General features: G+C 38.5%; 1 protein-coding gene across 2 annotated transcripts in view; it reads right to left on the bottom strand.

Annotated features, from left to right (window-relative positions):
* The window catches only part of XPO1 (exportin 1), a 42108-nt gene extending 25589 nt beyond the window's left edge, over positions 1 to 16519 (bottom strand). The window contains exons 1-4 of one of the 2 annotated variants that reach the window (XM_014791481.2): positions 16083 to 16519; positions 12547 to 12678; positions 6528 to 6629; positions 2929 to 3001 (exon numbers count right to left, since the gene is read on the bottom strand). In XM_014791481.2, the coding sequence (XP_014646967.1) occupies positions 2929 to 3001; positions 6528 to 6629; positions 12547 to 12672 (301 nt within the window). In that variant the 5' untranslated portion in view covers positions 12673 to 12678; positions 16083 to 16519. Of the gene's footprint in view, positions 1 to 2928; positions 3002 to 5340; positions 5405 to 6527; positions 6630 to 12546; positions 12679 to 16082 lie in introns of those variants that run through there. The other variant, XM_087436698.1, reaches the window with a different exon arrangement.
* Between the last annotated feature and the right edge of the window lie 3900 nt (positions 16520 to 20419).

The raw sequence follows: 20419 nt of genomic DNA, 5'->3' as shown, positions 1-20419 counted from the left end.
AATTTTCTGGCCTAAAGCAAAAGGATAAAAACCAGAGCAATGTAGTAAATTTTGTACTACATAAATCTAAATTTATTAGAATGTCCCATTATGAAGTTCCATCTCGCTTGCTCTTTTTTCATTAAAATCTTTTAATTAAATGTGTTTTTTTAATGTCCTTACTTGGCTAATTATTATCTATGTCTTTGCTCATTAAAATTTTATTCATCTGTGATCTACTGGCACAGGATACACTAAGGGAACAAATAGCAAGAGACCTCTAGACGTCTAACCCAGCTGACTTGTCAGGGATTTTCCCGACAAAGTGCGTTAGACAGAAGGCTTCAATTGAAAATGCCATTACCCTGAAAGAATACGTGAAAATTAACATATGCTTATGGACAAGAACCTGAAAGCACATAAAAGAAATGCCAGATTAGAAAAAAAGAAAACTTATTTTGGCTTGCTGTTTGTGCAGCCAAACCTATCTTTCCTTTAAAACACATCAAGCATTGACATTTGTGTGAATGAGCTTGTCCAAAGGGCCCAACCTGATCATCACTCCCTTCTTTTAGCACGTGCAGCATTCATTATATATAACCTAATTTAATGGTCACATATTATTTCTTTTTTACATAAATGTTTTTATCATGTATGTAAAACGCATCACGCAAAGTTGCTGTTGCATCTCTAAATCCAAAGTTCACTACAATTCTCTGGGAGCCACCTTACATGCTCTTCTAATAATGAGCCTCTGCAAGACCCTGGAAGTTATACCACACTTTTTCCTCCATGTATGACTTCATTGACAATGGCAACCATATGTGGGTGATAGAGTAACTTCAGGTACTCTTAGTTTACACCCCACTTAATCTTATCACTAGTGTTGAGGGGAAACCCAGGGGGAAAGGTGATTCTGATAGATGGTTTTTTAATAAATATTGCTTGCAGAAAGAACTTGCCAACACAGAACAGGAACACATGAATAGAAAAGAATTCTCCTAAGTCAGGCAGAATAATCACCTTTTCAAAGATGATAGGTTTTCAAAAGTACAGTCTTATGCCCCCTGGAATATGTGTGTATTTGATACTTACATATAAATATATGGCAGCTATTGTGACTTTATGATAAAAACCAAAACATACCATTCCCATTCATGCAGAAAGCTAAAAACGTCAAATCCTCAGGGAGACCTTTAGCCTCTAATTTTTTCAGTAACAAATACAACCATGACTTTGATAAGCTAGTCAGTTTAAAATTTGATCATTTTAAATTGTTTAATTTTAAAGCTGGAAAAGATCTTTGAGGATCATCTTGTACAATCCATCTGTGTAAGAAGCAGAGGTTTAGGTGTTTAGAAACAAAAGAGGGACTTAAATTATACTACAGTAAAATGGTACGGAAGTAAAAAATTAAACATTTTTTTATTGGTATGGTAAGCCATGGCCAAAGTTAAATCTGAGGCTAAAAGCACATATATAAAACAAAAGCAGTAAAGGAACAAGGACTGCACTTCGAGTCCCTGAAGAGCAGTGATGAAGTATGAAGACTCTATTTGGGCAACACAGTCAAACTGTACTTATTAATTCCTGAGGTCACAGAACTTGATCTAAAATGGTTTCAACTCAAAATAAAACATTTAAATAAATAGGAACCTCTTTTGGAGGCACTATTTCCTCCTGCACTATCATTCTTAATCTATGGCTTATGGTTTATTAAGGATATTGACATTAAAAACTGTGTTATTCACCTCTAAACCTGCTAGGAAGACGTCAAGATTTAAATCAGACTAGCTGAGTAAATCTAGGTCACTATCCCACCATAAAGATGACATAAAAAAGCAGGTGAAAGACAACATCTTAAAGATCAATAGTCAAAGAAAGGGAACATATTTTAACAGAAGAAAATGCCACCAGAGGTAGTATACTCCCCATTATAAAGTCCAGACCTCTATTTATATTTTTCAGAAATTAAACAAGATATTTCAAGTAGGTAATAAAGACAGTTATGTGAAAACTGGAAGTAACTACATGAAAGAATCCCGAGACTAACCCTGCCCCAGGTTCCTTAAACTATGACTACTTTTACCAAGATAGTACAAAGGGAAAAGTCAAATATTAATACTAAGCATCACTACATCTTCATTTTCTCATCTTTTCTTATTTTACAAATCAACCTCTTATAAGGTGCACCCAGAATTTCAAAAGGTAAAGCCTTGTGATTTTTTTTTTTTGTGAGGAAGATCAGCCCTGAGCTAACATCCGTGCTAATCCTCCTTTTTGATGAGGAAGACCGGCTCTGAGCTAACATCTATTGCCAATCCTCTTCCTTTTTTTCTTCCCCAAAGCCCCAGTAGATAGTTGTATGTCACAGTTGCACATCCTTCTAAGTTGCTGTATGTGGGACGCGGCCTCAGCATGGCCGGAGAAGCAGTGTGTCGGTGCGCGCCCGGTCCGCACCCAGGCCGCCAGGAGCAGAGCGCGAGCACTTAACCACTAAGCCACTGGGCTGGCCCATGCCTTGTGATTTTTAAAACTTGCTTTTTCCTTTGCTCTGTTAAATTTACGGATTATTCCACGTTTTACAATACACATTATTTGTCAGTCACTGCCTGGTGAACTTAACGTACAAGAGCACATATTCAAATTTCATTCATCTCAGACATGGTCCAGATTAACTATGAGTTGATACGTTATTTTTCACCACAATATTTATTGTAAAAAGTTTAACTAGTCTGGTCTCCTCTTCTACCCCCAAAAGATAATCTTATTTCTCCCCGGCCCTCAAATATAAACAGAACCTGCCTTGCCAAATGATGAAAGCTGTGATCGCCATTAGAGCATAAAAACTACTAAAGATTCAACACACCTCCCCTAATACTCAACTACAATAAAAACGCCAGGAATAATAAAATTCTGAATTTACAATTCTTTAAAACATTTTCCTACCTTCACACTGGTTCCTCGGAAGAATCTTCCACCTTGTTTTTATCACATTCTCCAAAATTTGTAGTCCATAATACTGAAAATTGGAGAACAGAAGCATGTGAATATATCGCTGTAAGACTGGCAACTTTCAGGATTCACAAATGGACAGACATTCACACATTTACATCTAAAGTTTCAAAAACATTATGCTACCAAGTTTAATTACATATATTAAACAAGGATCTATTCACCCATATACTGAGTTTTCATGCATTTTCCTCATTTTATTGTTTACTACTCTATTTAACGTCCTGCTGTTTATACATGCTCACACCAGGAGGAAGAACCAAATAAAAAGCACTTTAACAGCCAAATGGGCTTATCTGTAGAAGGAAAAGTAGCAGCCAGATATGAATTCACAACATAAATGACTGCTCAAAGGCTCACGTACTTTAACACGACCAGGCTCCTAAGAATTTAGCAGCTTGGATGCTCTCAAGCTTCCTACCATCCTCTAGGAGTTGTAAGCTCTTGGCCAAGAATTAAAGTATTGTCACAGATACTTTCTATAGAAAGTGTTTACAAACATCACTGGTGTGTTACTTAAGGAGCAGCAAGACAGCCCACGGGTTTAATTTTAAATTTTAAGCCCACCCTTATAGTTGCTATTTCTACTAATTTAAAGATAAACTTTTGTGCACAGTCAAAATAATACACAAATGCATGTTGCAATCTGTGTCTACCTTTCAGGTATTCCTTCCTAAATATAAAAGTTATAACTAAAAATGTAAGAAAGTTAATAAATACAGATACCACTTTCAAGCCATTTTGTCCCTCCTGCTGATTACTCACTCTAAATAGTCAACAATGTTTATAACAATTTAATGCTACAGGAGTTACTACCCAAAATTATTACTATGACCAATTAGTGTGGATAGACAGGAGGAAGAAAAGGGACAAAACTGTTGTGGTATGTTTCAACTAGGTGAATTAGGGAAGATCGGCTACAATACCTGAAAGGTAAACTCATTCATGTATAGATATATAACCTCAGATTGCAAGTTTTGGCTGAGAATAAGAGTTCATCTTTAAAACGGTTAGTCATCACACAATAAATATAGGAGCATTAGTATTTCAACCAAAGGGATCATGTGAATGCTCGTTATCCAAAGCACAATATAGACTGTCCCAAACTACATTGTGCTCAAACAGTAAATGTTTTTGCTGTTTTCTTTCATTTAATATTTCACACTTTTCAGGAAAATTTTGCCATTTCAACTCAAATCCTACGTTTGCAGAACATTCCTTAAAAGACTTCCAAAACAAAAACAAGGCCAAAGCAAAATTATGAAATTACAAATTTGATGCCATCAAAAGATTTCATAATCAGCAGTAAATAGGGAAGCTTTCTATTCTATTCATTTACACCTCTTTATAGGTCTAGGTCCCAGAAAAATGTAAATAAGCAAAAAAGCTAAGTTTCTGATTGAATAAATTCTAAATTAACTTTAAAAAACATACTACCCTAAAAACTTCCTTTAAATTAATTTGATAAGCATGAAATCAGACTGTCAGAAAGTTTTAGTAAGTCAAAACAATGCACTGCTTACTACATGAAATATACTCTTCGGTAATTTTCAATCAATTTAAAAGACCCTAAAAAAAATTAAGAAATAAAACCCACCATAAATATACCAGTAAGAATAATCTTAACGATAACTTCACTGTATTTAGCCAATGTTTTTCAGCTTATACTTTTTAATTGAAGGATGTTCCCCCTTCTTTTACTGTTACATTCATTTACTTCTTCCTTTATGTATGACACCTTTGTTACCTAAATTACCTATTTTACTAACCCCTACTGCTTTTTATAACTGTAAAAAGGTAGCTTCAGCCTGCTGAAGATATAATTCATATTTTCATCTTTCTGCCATCTGGGCTGAGGCAGGAAGTCCAATAAGAGCTTTCCCCAAGTTAGGTCAAAGGAATACCTAGATCACCATCATAATGTCCTAAAACCCAATCTAGTCCCCTAGACATTAAGACTCTACATATGAGGAGAATTCATATTCCTTGAAAAAGAGTATTTTGATTAAAAAAATCTGAAGTGAGAGTCAAATCCGAGGGGCAAGGAAGAATGTCTCCTTTGGAGATATCCATAAATAATCCAAACAACATTCTGAAGAATTATTACTTCTGCTTTACATCTCAGGACTTGAGAAATCCACTGCTGAGTTATGAAGATGAGGGACAGATAACAGCAAAGACTAAATGAAAAAATAAATGCATGAAATGATCCCTATGGTAGAAATTTCTACTGAGCCCTTAGAAATACTTATTTTATGCATTGAATTCCCCTTTCCCCTCCCACCGCCCATGAAACAAAAACAATTGATGAACAGAATTCAGTTAAAGGGAATCAAAAGGGTAGACCTTGTGGAGGCCTGCCGTCAAAGCCTAGCTGTGTCAGTTGCACAGGAAGACACCCCTTTTCTTCCTATTACAAGCAATCAACATAATGGAACATTATGATTAATATCAGGTAGTGTTAACATCTTTAAAGAAAAAAAAAATGACTGCATAAAAGCCAAATGTCATAGTGCATAAATTTAGCACCAAATCATTTGTAATTTATGTAAATTGAAGAATTCTTTACCTGTTGCTTTCTTTCTGTTCCTCTAATCATCTCATTTTTCACAAGACAAATTTGAGTTTTTAAAAATACTGTTGATAAACCAACTTAAACATTAGTAATGTCTGTCAGTATAAAAAGCAAAATTTACCAGGCAAGCAAACAGGCAAACACTGTTATGTTACTTAAGGTTAGCACTTTGAGGAAGTTCTGGACTGTATTTTTGCCCTAAAATTTACAAGATGTCAAAACTAATTAATATTTTAAAACTGTTAATTAACACAGTCTGATTTCAGAAACAGATGTGAACATGGCTATCTTCTGTTTTAACACAACGTATACCAAGTGGAAACCTTGTGTGTATTAAACAGAATGCCATGCATGGTATTTTATTACTTTAAGGCAGTTTAAAGAGAAGTGTGAATCATCAAGCCTAAAACAGTCAAAACACATTTTGATCAACCCTTCTGTTCAAACTCAAGAAAAAAGGACCCGAATTATAACATTTTCAATTGCAAATAAAAACTGAGTGCTGTCCCATTAAAAACATTGGTACCACAGAATAGGGTTTTACACTGCCCACAAAACGGTATTGGAGGTGCCTAGCCTGTATTATATTGATTACTTGCCCAAAATAGTTCCTCTGATGTTATCATGTTTCACCTCTGAATAACATTCAGAATTTATGCTACTTAGATCTGTATACATATTTGAAAAAGAAAAAGAAAAGAAAAGGAAAAAAAAAAAAACAAAAAACACAACAAAAAAGCCACCTTGCATACTAGTCCCAATTACAAAACTCCATTCATAGTTCTTAGGACTATTTGCAAGAATTAATTCTATGTTTACGACTAAATTTTGAATTAAGTTAACAATATTAAATGATTTGAGATAACAAACGCTAATACTAAAAATGAGATACCTTCCTCAAAGTTTATGACTGGAAGAAAAGAAGAAATAACAGATTTTAAAACCACCACTTGCTTACTTTCGTGTTCATATTCTGTGAAAATTCCAAAATTGTGTCGACTCTTGTCCACGCATCAGGATGCTCCTTTAAATGTGTCAGTACTTCTTGAGCCATTCTTTGCTAAAATATTATACAAAAAACTTTAAGTTCACTTGTTCTTTTGAATCATTCATTAAAATGGTACAAGGCACAAATCCTAATAGGACAGTGATTCTATCAACTTTCAGAAACACTCAAGAAATAATTAGTCCTTACAGAAATAAAAATGTGTCTATTATAAAAGTGGGAATATTTATTCCTCTGAAACAGAATAGCTTTTTTTTTCAATCTGCTTTATTTGATATTCTCAAAACCAAACTTAAATTTAACCAATGCTAAGAAAGATCTACTCTAACATAAATGAGTTCTCAGTGATATTCTCAAAACCAAACTTAAATTTAACCAATGCTAAGAAAGATCTACTCTAACATAAATGAATTCTCACCAATTACAATCAACCAAAAGCAACATATAAAATTCACATCTACTTAGATAAACTATGTGATGGTATACTCTGCTTTACAAGAGTCACCAAGGTATCTCTATAACAAACTATCTCTAAAATTACATTTTATGGGAAGACTGATAAAAACTAGGTCTAAGACTACAAATCTCAAACACCTATAAGATACAGTCATGTACTGCAAAACAATGTTTCTGTCAAGAACTAACTGCATATACCACAGTAGTCCCTTAAGATTAGTACCATACGGCCTAGGTGTGTAGTAGGCTATACCATTCAGGTCTGTGTAAGTACACTCTATGTTTGTACGATAATGAAATTGCCTAACAATGCATTTCTCAACATGTATCCCTGTCGTCGTTAAGGACTGCCATGACTGTATATATAAAACATTAAGACCCTTAGACCTTTTTACAACAGTCTCTTACATTTACTGTCAACACCTTTTTTCCCACTCTGATAGTCCTCTAATTTCATATATTGAATCCTAGTTTTTCCTGCAAACTTTCCTTTTTGCTTTCATAATTTTAAAATGCAAACCCAGAAATAATATTAAACCTAGGTAGCCATCAGTTACAATCAACAAACGTTAAAATTTTGTTGTACTTGGGTCTGTTTTTCTTTTAAACATAAAAGATCTAAAACTTATGGAGGTCACCTTTATACCATTCTCCAGTGCCATTTCCTTCCTTTGTTCTTTCTTTAGAGATAATCACTTTCATAAATTTGGTGTCTTTTCCTGTCCATATTTTCACAGCATATGTATGAATTTCATAAATAATATAGTTGAGTGGTTAATAAATTTCATATAAACAGTATATTATAAAAATCCTTCTGCAATTTGCTCTTTCCATTTGACAGGTTTTTTCCCTCAGCTTTATTGAGGTAGAATTGACAACAGTTTTAAAGATCTAGCCATGTTGACATTATGTATCTACTTTCTTTATTTTAACCATTATAGTTTTTTACATGATAGGAACACCACATTTTACCAAAGGCTGTTAATTCTATTTTTTTTTTTTTCAAGAAGCAACAGCTTAATCTTTTCACCTTTAAAAGCTTTTTTGTAGCTCAACGGGATTGGCTCTAATTACCTTTTATCTATTTTGATCACATGTTGTAAGCAAAAAGTAAAGTTTGATGGTTTTAAAATTTGCCAATCACCCTTCTGTTAGACTAATTTACTTGATCAAGGATTTAATTCTATAGGTTATAAAAAGGAAAGCATCAAAAAGGGTGGGGGAGAAGAGCCGGCCCAGTGGCGTAGTGGTTCAGCTCGCAGGCTCTGCTTCCACGGTCCGGGGTTCACAGGTTCAGATCCCGGGTGCAGACCTACGCACCTCTCATCAAGCCACGCTGCGGCAGTGTCCCACATACAAAATAGAGGAGAATGGGCACGATGTTTGCTCAGGGCCAATTTTCCTCAGCAAAAAGAGGAAGATTGGCAACATATGTTAGCTCAGGGCCAATCTTCCTCACACACACACAAAAAAGGCAGGGTGGGGGAAGCATTCTTATTTCAGCCTTCTCTGCCACTGACACCTCATAATCTTCTTTAACTTGGCTTTCATTCCAATTTACCAAAATGAAACAAAACAAAACACACCTTATTCCTATTTTGGCTTTGATGTTAAGAATTCTTTTCCTCGTGTAGCAGATACAATATCACACTCATAATTTTTCCCATTAATCAACCAGCACTGTACACTGCCTAATGTTTATTTTTTTTGAATAATTTTATTTATTTTTCCCCCAAAGCCCCAGTAGATAGTTGTATGTCATAGCTGCACATCCTTCTAGTTGCTGTATGTGGAACGCGGCCTCAGCATGGTCGGAGAAGCGGTGCGTCGGTGCACGCCCGGGATCCGAACCCGGGCCGCCAGCAGCGGAGCACGCGCACTTAAACACTAAGCCATAGGGCCGGCCCACTGCCTAATGTTTAAAAGAAAACTTTGAGAAATACACACGCACTAAGTTAGGTAGTGGTTCTGTACCCTGACAATACCACCAGGACCACCACAGATCTTAAAAGAAAAATTAGCTGCCTGGGTTCCACCCTGAGGGTCTGGGGTTAGAAATAGAGTGTAAGCTCTTAAAATACAATTATACATATTTTTGATTTGATGTCACTAAGAGATTGATAGCTTTAAGCACTCATAACTGTGTTATATACTAACTGATAAAAGACAGAATAGTGATGAGAATTATCCAAGGCCAAAGCACATTTTGATTCTTTCCCCGAGAATATCTAACTGCATATTCATTTCTAACTAGATATAGACTTGCACATAAAATAGTAACAAATATCAAGAGGATAAGGTATATCAAAGATCCATGCCTAGTATAAAGTTATTTGGTCAAGATACTGCTTTGTCAGATCTTTTGAGGTGATGAGCATTCTACACCTAAGTGAATATTTCCCACACCATCACCATCCATTTCAATCTCTGCGTAAATCATGTTCTTTCTTTTTAGTTGTAATTTTACTCTCTACAGTTACTTCTAGTATTTGCATCCTAGTCTTTATCTTGCCCTAATCCCACTATCTTTACATAATATTCTTTTATTAACTTAAAACTCCACGAAGGGTTAAAAAAAGACACAAAAGGAAACTAAAGAGGGAGAAAATCTGGCATCTCCCTGTGTTACCAAATGAATGGTGAAAGTATTTTTGTTGCTAAGCAATAAGAGTTCAAGACACTTAACACAATATTGGAGAAAACACCCAACTCTTCCATATCTTTTTTTTCCCTGCTGCCCACTTGGCTAAAAATAGAAAAATGCTTATAACAGAAAAGTAGTGCTAATGTTACAGTGCTAAATATCCTACTATACTACCCAACTAGGCTAAAGTTTTATCTACAGATTAAGGCCACCCTTCTAATAATTTCTTCCCCTCCAAAGTTATGCAGTCCTTTTAAAAAAGCTAGGCTGGGACCGGCCCTGTGGCTTGGCGGTGAAGTGCGTGCGCTCCACTGCTGGCGGCCTGGGTTCGGATCCCGGGTGCGCACCGACACCCTGCTTGTCCGGCCATGCTGAGGCCACATCCCACATGCAGCAACTAGAAGGATGTGCAACTATGACATACAACTATCTACTGGGGCTTTGGGGGGAAAAAAAGCTAGGCTACCTAGAGTTGAATTTAAAAGTTTAATTAGCATAATTTCTAGTTGTCAATTTTGGCACATTTTAGCACATCTCCCAATATTTTATGAGATTGGCAAAAAAAAAAAAAAAAAAGGCCTTATTTTAAAACAGTGAGTTTAAGCCACATATGCTAAATCTTCATTATACTTTCAAAAGTACCCTTTAAACATAATACCTTCCAAGTATCAGGCACCGCAACAGGTGCTTTACATACTTCCTCACTGATCCTACATCTCTTGCAAGGCAGGTAACACTTTGCTGATGAGACTCTACAGCAATGACTAGAAAACTTACTGGAATAAAATGAAGACACCTAACACTAAAAATATGTCTTCCACTACAGCTTTCTACTTCTTTTTATTCAAAATAAGACCCCCAAAAAGGTGGTATATGAAAAATAGACCAAACTAGAAGTTTAAAGACAACTTTTAGAAAAGGGACACTTAACTGACTTGAAGCTCTAAGCCTCAGTTTCCTTATCTATGATATAACAAATATCAGCTAAGTATCTTTATGCAACTGATTTCTCACATGAGCAAACTAGACATAAAATTCTTATTTTTGGGAAAGTTAATTTTGCCTTTATAGATGAAAATATTTATAAACACCGTTCTAAAACTATTTTTATTAAAAAGTCAAATTTAAATCATTAAATCTCAATACTGTGAAACATTACTAAAAGCAGTATTACAACAACATATTCTTCATGATTAAAATAACTGCTGTGGGGCCGGCCCGGTGGCGCAAGTGGTTAAGTGTGCACGCTCTGCTGCGGCGGCCTGGGGTTCGCCGGTTCAGATCCCGGGTGCACACAGATGCACCGCTTGTCAGGCCATGCTGTGGAGGCTTCCCATATAAAGTAGAGGAAGATGGGCATGGATGTTAGCCCAGGGCCAGTCTTCCTCAGCAAAAAAGAGGAGGATTGGCAGATGTTAGCTCAGGGCCGATCTTCCTCACAATAAATAAATAAGTAACTGCTGCTTCTCAGTTATAAGCCTAGAAGAACACTGGTCTGTTCATTTATTCATCATACTTTTAGATTTTGTGAACCAGGCTAAAAAAAAAATTAAACAGCAGTAGTCGCTGAATGATATGAAAAAATTAAATTTCCATCTTCCTAATGGCTACAGACTTGTGCTTCTAATATATTCAAAGTTGAGCCCAACCTTAATTCGTGCATTTAAACCCTACTTTCAAACTTTTTCCCAAAAGCAGCTGCTTTCTATACATCCATGTTAGAATGAAATGAAGCTTCAAGTTCCACGTTGAATGCATAGCACGAGGAAACTACATGATAAGTGTAATAAACATGGATGGAATAACTTTTTCAGGAATGCTTTTGGAGACAAGAACACTGATCAAAAGCATCTAAGATTATAAAATTGGACTAACAAGCTTATAAAAATCACTGCAGACTAATTTTTTCCACTCATACAACTTTCATGGCCCTTTTTCCTTTTAAAATTTCTCTTTATTATAGTGAAACCAATAATGTTGGATTTCAGAAGGGAATGGAAACACTTATGTACATGCTAATATTTATACATCATGCTTCCTGTAGTATCTATGAAAAGATACTACTATAGCCACTTTTCGGTTTTCTAAAAAGTATGATAGCACTCAGGGTTTAAATATGCAAATACAAATTACGATCTTGAAGATATGGTATTGTACTAATAAATATGTATCACATCACCTTAAAAGATTTTTTTAATCCAGTAACAGAAACTTACTCATTTAAAACTCTTTACATGATTAGCTCCGCAGGGTGAAGATTCAAGACTGTCCAGTTTCTTGTAACACATACAATTTTAAAATTTACAAACATTCTTGTCTCATCTATCTTTCAACTGGCTGTTAAAAAAAACCCTCAAAACTTTAAACTGATCAAAACATGGATTATGTGTAAGATAATTCCCTACACTTACAGTAGCACTTTTACAAGTGCTAAAATTCAAATGTAAAGATGCTTGGCATTGTTAGATTTTTTAAAACTAGTTTATATCTGTGAAGTATTTCTGTAATTTAAATGTTCCAAAAATAGAAGAACCATATTAATGCCAAATATATTAAATATATATATAAGGTACATACAACATTTAACATTTAATACACTGGGCTCTACCTGTTATTAAATGAGGTGAAGGTTTCTTAAGTTAAGGAGGACAGAACAAGTCTAAGAATAATATTCCAAAACATTCCACTCTGTGTCAACACATAACACAATTTTCTTTCTCCAGACCACTTCTCAGAGTTAATATATAATCTCAATTTAATACAAACTATGGAATATTTTTTTAAAAGGCTGTAATTTAAAATTTTATTCTAAACCCAACAACTTTGTTACACTGCAATAATGTTATATAAAGTTTTGATCAGCTACTTTACCTGGGCTCCTTCTCCATGGTATAAGCAATTCACCACATTGTCTAAAAGGTTGATATCCAGTTTTTGGCTGAAATCGAGCAGCTGACGAGCTGCATGGTCTGCTAACATTGTCATAATTGCTGGCATAGATTACTGAAAATAAAGGAAAAAAATTTAAGATGCCTATAAAGTTTTGATATTATCAATCAAAAATTTTCTACTCAAGTTATTCTACTTCAACCATGTTCTTACAAATATTTTAATGAGTATTTTAAGAGACTTTACCTAAACAACTGAGATAGTAAAAGCAAATAAAAGCCTAAGTTACTTAGGTACTCCCTAACCACATTAGTTATTAGGGTCCATTCAACTTTACTAGTGTTTATTTTTAGACCCCAGAAAAATATTACTATAAACCGTTACCCTGTTTTTAAAATGAATCTATCAATAAGAATTTGTGGCCCTAAAAATTGACATAGTCCAGTCTTGACTCAAATTTTTAAGTACAGATGAAGTACAAGTGGATGTTTTTTCCCCCCTCCTAAACAGGGCCTTCTGGTTAAGTAAAAGTTCACTTCCCCTCATTTCATGTTACCTTAAATTTTTAAGACATGTTGAAAAGGCAGAAAGATGCTAAAAATTAAACGTGGTATACAAGTTTTCCTATGATATATATAGCAATGATTAGCAGGAACAAGTTGTCTAACAAATCTAGTACCCTTAACCTCTACAGAACTTAAGTTTCTACACTCAATTAAACCATCTATATTTGTTTCTTTCAACCCTCAATGAACTTGGGGATTAAAATCACAAGTGTACAAATTCCTTGAATATAGTCTAGAAAAAAACCTTTATGCTAATATGTCAACTTTTTTTTTTTAATTTCCAGGTATTCACTGGCAAGGTAAAAAGCTGTAAAAGCTTGCCAACTATCTCCCAAACAAAAACAAATTCTATCATAACAGAAAAATGAGCTTCTTCACCTCAAATAATGTACTGGCTAAAACCTACTGGTTCATATGCAATGTTATCCTTTTAAGAGGACTCTACTCCAAAGTGCTGGCACACATTCACATTTTTGTTGCCCAGCATTATAAAACTCTTTCCTCTGCTTTTTCTTCAAGCCAGTGCCACTGAAGTCTGACGGGCTAAATCAGTACTCTTTAACCTTTTTTGGGTCAAGACGCCTTACAATCCGAGGAAAATGATAGCTCCTGCCAAATTAAAAACACTCACAATTTTGTATACAATTACAGAAGATTCAGGACACTCTGAAAGCCATGCAAGAAACCTCAGGCTAAGAACCTCTGGTTTACTGTTGGGAGACCCAACAAGATCAGATGGTTATCTCCACTTCTCCACCTCTTAAAAACCTTCCAGGATCAGGAAATGGGTGGCTAATTTGATTACATGGTGTCTGGACAAAGTAGCTTGATAGGAAAAAGATGTTATTTCTTGGCCATTTTATAGCAGCTTAAAGATGTTCTTAACAATAATGGCAGCAATTTCAACTCAAATGTTTTAGTTGATAATGTCAATTACAACAGATTAGAAGTCTTGAGCATGTCAGTTAATTTTTTTATTATATATAATGTAAAAATCGAGAAACAAATAGTTCAAGGATTTTTATTCCTCTTAAGGCTTGATCCATAGACAGTAAAACTGATAAGATTTCAAAATATTTTACAGCAGTTTTTAAATGTTTTTAATACAGAATACGTGACAAATACAACAAAAATCTTTGATCTAAATACTAATATAAAAAAGGATAAATACTAATATAAAAAAGGAAATATATATTCCACAAATAAATGGGTAAATTTCCCCCTATTCAAGTACCATACAATTTTAAAAGATCAGAACAATCTTAAAAATTGAGGCTGAAAAGCAATGTACACAAAGCACCAAGAGCTACGTTATCAAAAGTTTTCGACTTTTTTTTGGTTAAAATTTGAACGAACTTTTCTATTTAGCCCTATCATAATTGAATGGCCAAAATAAAAAAATAAAGTGACTCTGTAAAGTTTCATTTTCAAGTATATGGTCCTTACAGAGTCCTTCGAGCTAAATTCTTGTGAAAAATCAGGTTTAGAATAGAAGCTTGTATTAAATACATAAGTTTGCCATCCTTAGAACTAGCGGCTATCTTCGAAATGACCTACCTATTCTTGAACTGTACGTAGGACAGAAATGGCGGCTTTCTGGTCAATGCCAAGAACAATTAGTCCCCCAAATCAAAGAGCTTCCAAAACAAAACATTCTTTCCACTAACAGCACTGTCCCACACGCTTAAGATATACAATCAGGCAGATAGCAAACAGCCATAGCGAGAGAAGTGAAACCACAAACGCTTTCTTTTCTCCTTGGGACACTCAATCCTAAAATCCACTCACTGGATAGCATATACAAGGGATTACCCAGCAATGTGGTGACTCTACAAATGACTACCAAAATACCTTCACTGCCACTTCAGACTGAATAGGCAGGCAGCTACACTGCCAGCTCCCATCCCCAAACCAGAAAATCATAACCGTTGCTTAAATGTTAACTACACAGTAGGTCAAAAAAACAAGTCGCTACAAGGAGAGAGACTGCTATTTGGGTGTGTGGCCAATTGCCTCCTCCATTCAGTAGAAACACACCTCAGTAAGGCCCGCCCTCCCCTCGCTTCCCACCCGAACCGATCTGCAGCACTTCTAACTATAGCATACAGGAGCACGCACTCACCCCGCCCATACTCGGAGGAGGCATTTAGAGCAGGCGCCTGAAGTTCACCGCCCCATTCTCTATGCAGCATGGCCTCTGCGTGATCACAGGAGGTCCGGGCTGGGCGAATCTTGAAAGCTTCCTCTACTATACCACTTCCTCTCACCCACCCCAAACTCAAGAGACATCGGAATGAAGGAGAATCGGCATCATCTGCTGTACAATGCCAGCAGTAAATAATTCGATCACTTAACACGCTCAAGCCCCCGAAAACAAACTACAGCACGGAACCCCATTTGCAGATCCCTGAAAAATAACTAACCTTTCCTACTTCTAATCCTACTCTGCCAAAAACCAGGAAGATTCCGAGTTCCTTGCAGGAGGAGCAGGGACGCGGCAGCCCCTCCCTCCCCCGATCCCAAGCGCTCCACCGAGGGGCCACGTGATGCAGGCGGACGTTTCAATGCTGCTGCACTAAATATTTCTGGAAACTTCCACTCCTAATAATTTACAGAGATGTTCCTGAAATCACCGCAACTTCTCCCCAGCCCAGATGCTGGGGAAGCCCTTCCACCCCCGCGCGGGGCCCCACTTCACTCTCACGCCCCTCGCCTTCTTCCACCGCCACCCGCACACACGAATGACCCAGCAAGCGCTACCCTCCCGCGGCCGCCTCCCCGCCTCCATCCCCCAGCGGCAGAAGCGGCTCCATTCAATCGCAGGCTCGGCTGTGGGCCCGCCGCCGCCTCCCAGGCTCGCCTCCCGCGGCCGCCGCCGCGCCCCACGCCGGCCTCCTCCCGCCCGACCGCGCCGCCGCCCGACCCTCGGCCCCGAAGACACAGTCGACTTACCCAGAGATTGAACCAACTGCTTCTTCCTTCCTCGTCAGGGGATTAGGGCGAGGAAAGGTGGGGAAGGGGGAGAGGGGAGGAAATCAAGGTGGGTTTCACAGTTTTCCCACCTTAAAAAAGGAAATTAAAAATACCAAGAGGATAAGGGCAAAAAAAGCTCAACAATATTTACTATTTCAGGGAACGTCCCCCCGACACACACACCCACCCGCCCCCCCCCAAAAGGGGAATTAATCTGTGGAATAAATGCTCCCGCCTGGCCGGGGAGTGAGGAAAGGGGGAGGGGAACGGGGTCAAGTCCCAAAGATTCAGCCCCCGGGGGACCCTCCAGCCACAGGCGGCAACAGGAGCGGCAGGAGTAGGGGGTGTAGAGTCCACACGGTCGGGGGACGCTCTGCTGCCAGTTGCAGTCCGACTCCCCCCTACCAAAATACGGCTCCCTCTCTCACGCGGCTCCGGCGCTGGGCCCCCCCCACCCAGGCTCGCCTAAACTTTCCCCCCTTCTCCTGCTTCTCAGCGACTGGTGGTTCCCCCCTCCCCCTCTGGGTGGTTGCACGGACTGCAGCAGCAAAGACTGGAACAGGCACCGCCGCCGGGGCTGTAGCTACTGTTGCTCTTGCTGATGCTGTAGCTCCCGCTGCTCCTGCCGCGGCCGCTGCAGCCGCTTCTCCCCCTCCTCCTAGTGCCTCAAACTCGGAACCGGTTGAAACCGGTTCAGACTGGGAGATTCCATCTCGGTTGAGTTTTCAGCCCATGGCGCCGCGGAGCGTTTGGAACCTGGGCCTCCGCCCCCAGGCCGCCCGCCCATTGGCCGGTTCCAGCCACAGCCGCGCCATCGGCCTACCTTTTATTGGCCAGATCGCCCGTCAGTCCCATCTCAAGGCTCCACACGAGCCCGCCGCTTCGACCCCCGCCTCTTTCCAGCAGCGATTTGCCCGCAGAGTGGGGGAGGGGAAGAGGGGCGGGTCAAAAAGGAGTGAGGAGGGGGGTGGTGGAGGAGGAGGTGGGACGAAGAGCTGAAGAGCGGAGAAGGGAGCTAAGAGAAGCCTCGCGGAGGATTGGCTTGAGCGAGCTGTCAATCAAGCGAAGCCCGCCCTCGACTTCCCGTCCCCCTCCCGCCGCTCCCCCTCCAAGTGCTTAGCCCGCAGGCCCGGCCTTTCCGGCCCGCTCATTGGCTGGGCGCCTTGGGTGACGGAGAGGGTGGGGCGCAGCTCGTGAACTGGTGGTGGCGCGAGTTTGAGCGCGGCGCGCGGCAGCGTTCGCTCGGCTTCCCCCGACTCGCGCTGGCCCGCCCTCGCCGGCTCCCGCCAAGCTGCGGGGCCTGAGCCCGCCGGGATCAGGACCCGCCCCTCGGATGGGGGCCGCGGTACGCAAAGGGACGGCACACCCTGTTATTTTTTTCTTTGGGGAGGGGAGGAAAAAAGGATCGAAAAGAACACATCGGAGGCTAGTTGTAGGCTCCGGACCTCTGTAATCCAATTTAAAAGAGTTGGGTTTCGGGCCAGGGAGTTGAGTGTGAGAATAACCCTGAAAGAGGTTGGGGTGAGGTGTGGGGCGTGCACTCTTGGCGCCTCGGGATCTTCTGAGTCCTGGAAAAGACACCTAAATAGTCCTTCAAATTTTAACTCAGCGTCTCCCCGAGCCGGAATTTGGCTGCTTCAAAAACCAACCTTCCTAAAAACTAAGACACTAAAATCCCTGTAATTGGTTTAACATCACATGTTTTTTTTTTAATTTTTTGACATCGCATGTTTTTGGTGGGTAAACTACCTCCCACCTGGTGCCCTTCATCTGCCCGTACCCACGGTTTTTCTTTTCAGCAGAGCTGCCCTATCACATACTTCGTCATCACCCAATAGTATTTTCTATGAAAGTCACAGGCACGTGGCCTTTCACATGTTTTTTTCTCTTGTTTGTCCCCAGGTGCCCTCCAAATCAGCTTTACTGATTGTTCTTTGCTTAAGAAACAGTAAGCAGACCACCAAAATTTTCTAGGCCCATTGTGCCACCAAGAGGTTGATAAATGGTTTCTTAAATCAACACAATTTACTTCAGCAAGTCTTCACTCACAATGGGTAATGGCTAACATCAAAGCAGCGCTCGATAGTAACTACCTCACCTTCCAATAAGGAAAAAACCCAGTAACTTAATGCCTAGATTCACCAAAATGATATTGGATGACTTTCAGACCTAAGATTTTTATTCATTGCCTAACTGAATAATATCAAGCCATAATAACGTATGATATATACTGATCATTTAGAGTACTTACATTCTATTACCAGAAAAACTGAGGCTATCCTGTTTTTTAAAAAGTTTTTCCACTCTACATATTCAGCTTTTGGAACAGTCCACTGATTTTTAGATGGCAGAATAATAGGAATAAAAACTGGGAGTAAGCCATGGCTTTGCTCAGAGTGGGACCTTGGGCAAGTCACTTCACCTCTTTGGACCTCAGTTTCCTTCTCACCCGTTTCATGAGGTTGTTATCATCCATGCCTGTCTCATCCACGTAAGGATCAAATGGATGTGAAGGAGCAGTGTGACCCATAAAGCACTTTGTGGATTGTCAAGTTCGAATAGTCTCAGTTTGCTGTCCCCTTCTTTGGCTCTTTTCCTTGCCTCTTTAACTCCTGTCCCCAGGAGGTCATATCTCTTTGACCATAGTGAATCAGATGTAAATATTTTTTGCCTAGAGTTAGCAAAAATGGAAGTATTCAATATAAACTTGTTATTAACAAGTGCAAAAAGAAGTGACAGGAGCAGATAATTATGTTTGAGCACTGTGTTTTCAGGATCACATTCGGAACATAGGTCTGACATGTGTCTAATACTTTTTTTATTACCTTCATTTGTTGGAATCAAACAGATTTCAAACCTGGAGTCAGATATGGATAAGGAAATGTAAGTAAACTGTATTAAGTACCTTCCTGTTGTGTAGCAACAGAGACCTTTTTGTACAGTGTTTCACTGAATTCTTACAGCAACCCTGTAAGACAATTATTATTTTGCAAATCTCACTCTTGCTCTGCCCTGCCCTCTGTTACACACACATACACATGCACACAGGTACACACCACCACACAGTAGTTGAGTCAACATTAGAACCCACGTTTGTGTTCTTTCTACTAGTTCACATGGTGTCACGAAACAACATTCATCAGAAATAAGAGAAACAAACTTATAAATTCCTTTTTACCACTTGTCACTTATTTCTATTTTTTAAATTATTTTTAATTTAAAAAGTAATACATGATCATGGTTAACAATTCAAACAATAGAGAAAGAAGTATCTACAGTAAAAAGTAATAGTCTCCTTCATATGTCTCCCCAGTTCTTTTGCCTAGAGATAATAATCATTAAGGGTGTAGTGTGTATGCTTTGAGATATTTTCTATGCATTTACAAATGTATTTGCTTTGTGTTTTGTTCAACATATATGACATCATATTATACATATTGTTCAGTGACTTTGATTTTACTTAATGGGTCAGAATGTATAAATCCACCTCATCCTTGGTAACAGCCCCTAGCTTTCCCCATCTTCTCAGTACCATAAATGATTCAGCCATTCCCCTACTGAGGACAATGAGCCTATTTCCGGTTTACCTCTTAAAAACAATGCTGCAGTGAGTATCCCTGTACATTTATCTTTGGGCACAAATGTGAATATATCACTAGGTTACCATTCTAAAAGTGGAATTATTATGTCAAAGCCCATGTATATTTGTTATTGTGATAGGTGCTGCCAAGGTGCCCCCTAAAAACATTGTGCCAATTTACATACTCACTACAATATATGAACAGTACCTGTTTATTGCCTATCAAAGTCACAGATATTTGCTATTAAGGTCACACTAGAGTCAAATAAGCAACGTTTGTGTTTTAATTTGACCTTTTGGCTCTGAAGACAATCTCCACTGACGGTGAGCTCTTCAAAGAATACACAAATAATCAGATTGAATGCCCATGTAATGCAGTAAAAAATTTTTTAAAAATAAGGATATGCAAAAAATCCATTATTTTAATAACGGAATTGGTCGTTTCACTCTTTTTGAGAAAATTGATACCACTTTGCTCTCAGAGATACAGCAGTGACCTTCCAACATGCACTTCTTCCTACCAGTCATAAAAAATGGGCACTTGGACTGAACATACCATGAATCTGACTCACTTGGCATATTCATGTATTGAGCACAAATTCACAATTCCGTGGGCTTTTTCTTCTAACGAATCTGTAGGGCATGTTTGTGCCTTTGTGAGGCCTGAAAGGAAGCACTGGGAGAAATATTTCTTTGTGGATATCTTAAAAGGAAATTGTTTTTGTATTTGCTTTTA

The sequence above is a fragment of the Ceratotherium simum genome, chromosome 11 (genome assembly GCF_057802395.1).
Source record: "Ceratotherium simum simum isolate JZ-2026a chromosome 11, ASM5780239v1, whole genome shotgun sequence".
NCBI classification, from domain to species: domain Eukaryota; kingdom Metazoa; phylum Chordata; class Mammalia; order Perissodactyla; family Rhinocerotidae; genus Ceratotherium; species Ceratotherium simum.
Note: the sequence above shows the minus strand (reverse complement) of the source record. Positions and strands in the feature narration are given on the sequence as shown.